Consider the following 6,648-nt stretch of genomic DNA (forward strand, 5'->3'; position numbering starts at 1 on the left):
CCAAGCCTCAGGATTTTTGTCCTTGCCATCCCCATGGCCTGAGTTGCTTTTCCCCTGGGCACAGACATGGCCACTCCCTCGCCTCTCAGAAAAGCTTTGCTCAAATGTCACCATCTCAGTGAGGTGAGCTCTGCCCACCCTATTTTATATGCAGCCTCTCCCTGCTCGCTAGTTTCCTTTCTTGCTCTTTTTTCTATAGCTCCTAATCTTTCACAATATAATTTGCATGTATCAGCTGTCTAACTCCATAGACTGTCAACTCCATAAAGATAGGTTTCTGTCTGCTTCGATTCCTGCGTCATCTCCAGTAGCTAGAACAGCAGGTGCTCGGTGAGTGAATGAATTAAGGCACTGCTGTGTTAAATAAATGATCACAGGCACTCACTCTGTGCCTGGCCTGGGCTGGGAGATCTGGAGATCCAGCGATGACCAGGACAACCCCTGACTCTGCTCTCTTGGGGTTCCCAGTCCAATGGGAGAGGCAGACCTGTCGCTAGACACTGATAGATCAGAGTGGGCATGGCTGGGATAGTGGAGGCACAGGAGGCTGTGGGAGCCTAGAAGAGGGGCCAGACCCAGCCCTGCAGGTCAGGGAAGGCTTCTTGGAGGAAGAGACAGGTGTAAAGAGTCAGTGTGAGAGAAAGCCATGAAAATAAAGACGGAGAAAGCTATTCCTTTGCAAATGTCCTGAGTGGAGAGAAAGTCTGGCCTGGAGAAAAGGCGTGTGTGTCTGTCTCCTCGACCCATTGCCTCTTCCGGAGGATCTCTTTTTTATTCTTTCCCCACACATTCTCGTCTTATCCAAGAGGATGGGTTATGGAAATGGAGTAACAAACAGGGAACAGCATGAGCGATGGGCCGAAGGTAAGACAGATCAGTCAGTCAGTCAGTCAGTCAGCGAGGCCTCTACGAGCCGTCATGTGTGTTCAGGTCTGTGCCGGGCAGTGTTACAGACACTGAGTGCAGTGACCGAGACAGCCCGGCCCCCTCCTCACCCGTCACAGGTTCTCAGTCCAGGGACCGCTGTTCAAATCCGTCTCTCTCCTAAGACCAGTGATCTTCATTTTTAAATGAAACAGTAATATTTGTTCATTACAGAAAACTTACAAGATGCACACGAGCAAAAATGAGAAAAATCATCCATTTTGCTGTAGACACACACACACGCACGATTTAGAAATCCTGCCAGATATTTTCCTACCTTTAAATACCTTTATACTTTTTTTTTTTTTTTTTACGGTAATGAGACCATGCTGGTCACCATTTCATGAGCCCCTCTTCCGTCTTAACAATGTCTTATGGATGTCCCGCCACGATTCCACCAGGACCTCTAAGCCTTTGTCAACTCACTGACCTCAGTGAGACCCCGACAAGAGCAGTGGCCCCTCTCCTTGGAAAACTGCACGGCACGTGCAAAACTCTGCACGAAACTGAGCTTGTGCAGAACTCAGTTTAATGCACGTGGCCATTACCTCGCAGATCCACCCGCACACTCACAAAATGAGGGCGGTACCAGGATATTCACCGCAGTGCTGTCTGCCATCGAGAACAGCATCCCTCCACAGGGGACTGAGTTAAATGCACTGTGCTACACCCATGCGATGGGAAAGGGTGTATCCGCGGACACAGAAACAGCTCCAGAATGTACAACTTGCAGCAAAAAAGCAAAGAGCAGAACAGAGAGAGACAGTACAGCACATTTCACTAAGAAAGGGGAGAGGTGGGACTAAGTTTATGGTTGCTTGTCTTGGCATCAAGAAACCCTAGATGAATACCCAAGAAATCAGTAAAAGTCATTACCTGTGCGGAATGGGGGAAGAGCAGGCGAAGACAGGAATGAAAACAAGACCTCTCATGAATGCCCTTTTTGTTGTGAGCTATGTGAAGGCTTCGCCTCTTTAAAAAGTTGTGGCAATATGGAAGAACCTCCAAAGTATTACGGTGAGCGAACGAAGCCTTAAGCGAGGGGCTTCTCACACTGGGTGAGTCCATTACCATGAAGTTCGTGAACAGGCAAAACTAATGGACGGTGCAAGGAATGTCAGAACTCTGATTGCCGCGAGGGGGGCGGGTTGTTCGAGAAGGGGCATGAGGGAATTTTCCAGAGTGATGAAAGTGCCCTATATCTTAATGGAGGTTTAGGTTGCACATTTGTTCAAAACTGAGTGAACTGTACACTTGAGATCTGTGGATTTTATTATGTATAAATTTTATCTCAAAAGTTAGCAATGAGAAATGTAAAAATATTGTATTCCAGTTAATGAGGTGAATATTGAAGTATCTAGAGGTGAAATGTAGTGATGTCTAGAACTTGCTTTTAAGTGCATAAAAAATAAGATGATTGCTGAGTGAAAGAGGGGTAGGAAGATGATAGATGTGTGATAAATCAAGAAGAATAAAATGTTTAGAATCTAGCTGATTGACATATGAGTGTTCATTGCACAGTGATTTCAACTCTTCAGGATGCTGGGGCCTTTTCATAATAACATGATGGGGAAAAGGGACGTAATTGCTCCAGGCTGTTACTTGTGTTGGCTGAGTAAGTAGTAACGCGTTTAGCAGAGGCAGAAGGGCCTAGAGGTTGAGAACAGGGACTCGGGAGCTGTCCCCAGCTCTGTCTCATAGCTCTAAGCCCATGGGAAGTATCTCATTTCTCTGGACCTCGGTTTCCTCATCTAAAGGGCTGAAAATAATGCCTACCCCACAGATTGCTGTGAACAGTAAAGGCAGCAATACCCGGAAAGTGCTAAGAAACAAATCTGGCGCATAGTAGGTGCTCACTAAATTTAGTGTTTGGTCACTTAAGAAATTCCTCATTGTTGGACATTTTTTATTCTCGCTCTCTCTCCCCACCCCCAACCTCTATTTTTTAATGTATTTTTTCTATTATAAACCACATTGGCATAAACTTTTTCCCTAACCATATCTCTGAACATCCTTAAAGTTTTTGCAAGTACAACCGTTGGACTAAAGGGGTTTAAGGTCCTGCACGAATGTTCAGATCCCTCCCCCGCAGCCCGATGTCTGGGCTCACCTCTCCGCCCCCTCGTTCTCACGGCAAAGAGCTGGGTCCGGGGCCTGACACCCAGGCTTTGCCTCCTCCTTCTGACCGATGGGCATTCAACCTTGAGGACTCTGGATACTCACCCGGACGAAGCCAACTTCCCCACGGGCTAGCGACACGGAGTGGCTGTAGGCGCGCACGGTGACGAAGCCCACGTAAGAGACGCGGCGGCTGCCACGGTGCTCGTTCTTGGCCTCCACGCTGAAGGCGGGCAGGGTCTGGTCCTCGCTGTACAGCTCCGCCATCGTGTACGAGCACGTGCCCATCATGTCGTAGCGACGGCCATCGAAGGTGGTGTAATGGGGGTCACCCTGGGCGCGGCAGGTGGCCACGGAGACCGGAACGCACGTGGCCTTCCCGCCTGCCACCTGGCAGAGCTGCGAGGGAGAGCACTGCACACTTTGGCAGGTGGGCTTCTCCTCCTGGAGTAGGCCTGGGGAGGGAAGGGGGGTGGTGACAGAGAAGGAGTCAGGAGTGTCCACACCGGTGGGAATCCTGGAGCAACTGCCCATCCCAGAAGTGGAGAAACTGAGGTCTGGAATCTCACTGGGAGAGCTGCTCAGGCCTGAGCCCAGCTCAGAGCTCCTGATACTCGAGTTTAATGCAGCTCAGCCCAGAAGGACTGGAAGGCAGTGAAGAAGGACAGACAGATCAAGGGAGTGTCAGTCTGTCCATTTTCCCTCCCTGCTTCCTTCTCCCCTGTACTTTCCCAGTCAGGTCAAAAGGCTAAGGTGTAGTCTTTGAGGACAAGATGGAGCACAGAGACTGTTCCACAGAATGGAAATGTGAGTGGTCAGGCTGCCTGGGCTAGAGCCCTGGCTCGACTAATCAGCTGTGTGACACTGGACAAGGAATTTTAAACTCTCTTTGCCTCAGGGTCCTCATCGGTAACATGAGGATGACAATAACACCTTCTTCACAGGGATATTTGGGGACGGGGTGGTGCTGCCAGGCTTAAATAAGCTAAAACGTAAGTAGGCTTTGGAACTGTCCCAGGTGTTCTTACCTGTTATAATTAACCACCTATCCCTTCTCCATTTTACTAGTCAAGCCCGAAGTGGCCCTTTGAAGTTGAGTGGCTTCCATGTCATGGAGGGTGTGGGGGAGGGGCATTTTTGCCAGTGCTGGCAACCCTAGTGTCTACCATCCTAGCTTGAGGGGCAGGACCCTCCTCCCCTGCCTCCCTGTGTTCAGAAGCTCTCGCCTTCTGTCTGCTCGTAATAGCAGCTCACCCTTACATCGCCCGATTCACTTGCCAAGTACCCCCGAAGTGCTTTACAAATGTTAACTCATTACACCTTTGCTTAACACTCCTGTGAAGCGGGTGCAGTTATCAAACCCCTTTTACAGATGTGGAATCTGAGGCCCACAGAAGAGAAGTCACATGCCCCGAGTCATACAAGCAGAGATGGGATTTGAACCCGAGAAGTCTGTCTTTCACACCTGTGCCTTCCGACGCTGCACTGCCTGGGGGCAGCTTCTCAATGCACCCAGCCCGAGGTTACAAACAGGGCCAGGTCCTGGAGCTGAACTACGTTAACTCGTGTGAGGCACCTAGAATGGTATATTGAGAGATGACCCCCGAGCACCATAGGCCTTATTATTTTTATACTTTTAGATGTCCTTAGTTTGGGCATAAACATCCCGATGGGAGGTGTGGAGGAGTGGCAGTTAGCAACTGGTATCGTTGTGCATCAGTTGCCGAAACAGTCCCAAACTGGTTTGTAAGAAGCTGCTGACCTGACCCCACCACCCCAAGATCCCTCCCTCTCTGCTCCTTGGCTCTCCCCTGGGACCGCTTCTCCAACACGCACCCTCCCCCTGCAAGCAACAAAGGGCTGGGGCCGGGGACCCCGCTGCGGTGTTATGGCATGTCTCCTGATGGGCTGGAAGCCTGGATCACACCCATTACTAATATTTAGAGCATTGTTCCCAGGGTGCAGGTAGGGAGGGGCTGGGAGCCTTAAAAAAAGGAAGGATGGCAGGGAAGATGGAGGTGAGGCGGGAACAGCCCAGCTGAGCCAGGAAACCACAAAGGAGCAGTGGGTGGCAAAGGGGAGAGGCGAGAGAGCCCACCAAGGGGTCACCAGGTGGACGGGGGCCAAGGGTTGTTTCTCATCACTCACTCTGGCCGCAGGCAGCTGCTGTCCCATAGCCCCCAAACTGGACCAGCCCGAAGGTGAGCAGCCCGAAGTTGGCAGTGGCCTTGGCCGTGTGGATCATGTTAGCAGTGTCGAAGTCCACTTCGGCGTACGAGAACTCGCTGCCTCGTACAGCCGTCCAGGTGAGCTTGGCCCCCAGCCTGTGCCCGTCCACGGTGAGATCGTCCACAGCCTTGGTGCGCGCCACCACCAGGGCCACGCCCTTAGAGCCTGGCATGCTGCTGAACACATAAGCAGGGCAGTAGGCTGTCACATCTGGGATCAGGACCAGGTAGGGGTCGTAGGTTACTCCGTCCCTTATGGCACCTGTGCCAAACAGTAGGACCTGGATGCCCACATCTGCAGACAGGTAGAGTGGCTGGGATGGCCGGACCTCATACTCGATCATGTCACCTGCCCGGAGCCTCCTGGAGGCAGTGGTGCTCCCGTGGCTGTAGGTCAGCTTTGTGGTCTGGCTGGCCATGACATAGGCCAGATCGTAGCGGGTCTGGGAGGACAGAGCGGGCACCACATACTGGGTGCCCCAGGCAGATGTGGGTAACAGCTGCTCTATCACGTGGTTGCAGTTTGTGTGTTTCTGGGCACAGCTGTGGCCAGAGAGGACAGCCACAGGGCTACTGGCTGTGACCTTTGACCCTGAGAGATCAGTTGTGCTCTGTACCTGGGCCACGTGATAGGGCTCCAGAGTCACACTCAAGATATTGCCTGCTGGATACAACTTGCCCTGGAATATCACTACCCCCTTGAGATGCACACTGACCGAGGCACCGGCTGCACCGGCCACCACGGCAAACTCCTTGACATTCTTGGCTAAGATTCCGGCAGGTGTGAGCACAAAGTACTCGGTTCCCAGGGCCTGGACGGGCCGCAGCAGCGTCAGCTCCCCCGTGTTGGGCTTCGTGTTTATGGCTTGCGCAGAGATGGTGCGGTCAGAGTGGATCAGCACCGCGTGCCGGAAGGTACTGCTGCCGATCATCTCGGCCTTGGTGCTGATGTTGACCATGACCGACTGCCCAGGCCTCACGGTGACATTCTGCGAGGTGCCATCTGCCTGGCTGAGGATGGCAACGGAGGCGGGGCCATCTGACAGACTGGAGAGGAGGAGGTGGAGGTTGGCCGATCTGTACCCGGGCAGATAGTTCTGCAGGAAGGCCGTGAGGAATTCCTTCCCTCCAGTGTTGCCGGGGTCCACTGAAGCCTCCTGGGTCAACCCTGCAGTGAGAAAAAGCAGTCGTGGGTCCACTTATCCATCAGAGAACCGACCCCTTGCCCCGCGCCTAGATAACGTGTCGAAATGTCACCTTGGGCTCTTCCCCGCCTCTTCTCTTTCCTTTCTCCTTTTTCATGCACCGTTCACCTACTAGCCTTTCCGCCTTTTGTTTTCCAAAAGCCTGAATGCTTTGGACAGGGGTCTCAAACTCA

General features: G+C 52.2%; 1 protein-coding gene across 1 annotated transcript in view; it reads right to left on the minus strand.

The window, feature by feature from the left end:
* Positions 1 to 6,648, minus strand: part of FCGBP (Fc fragment of IgG binding protein) — a 37,183-nt gene that overhangs the window by 29,157 nt on the left and 1,378 nt on the right. The window contains exons 2-3 of the mRNA XM_006905432.3: positions 5,191 to 6,438; positions 3,148 to 3,497 (exon numbers count right to left, since the gene is read on the minus strand). Of these exons, the coding sequence (XP_006905494.1) occupies positions 3,148 to 3,497; positions 5,191 to 6,438 (1,598 nt within the window). The remainder of the gene's footprint in view (positions 1 to 3,147; positions 3,498 to 5,190; positions 6,439 to 6,648) is intronic.

This window comes from Pteropus alecto, unplaced genomic scaffold, assembly GCF_000325575.1.
Source record: "Pteropus alecto unplaced genomic scaffold, ASM32557v1 scaffold271, whole genome shotgun sequence".
Classification (NCBI taxonomy): domain Eukaryota; kingdom Metazoa; phylum Chordata; class Mammalia; order Chiroptera; family Pteropodidae; genus Pteropus; species Pteropus alecto.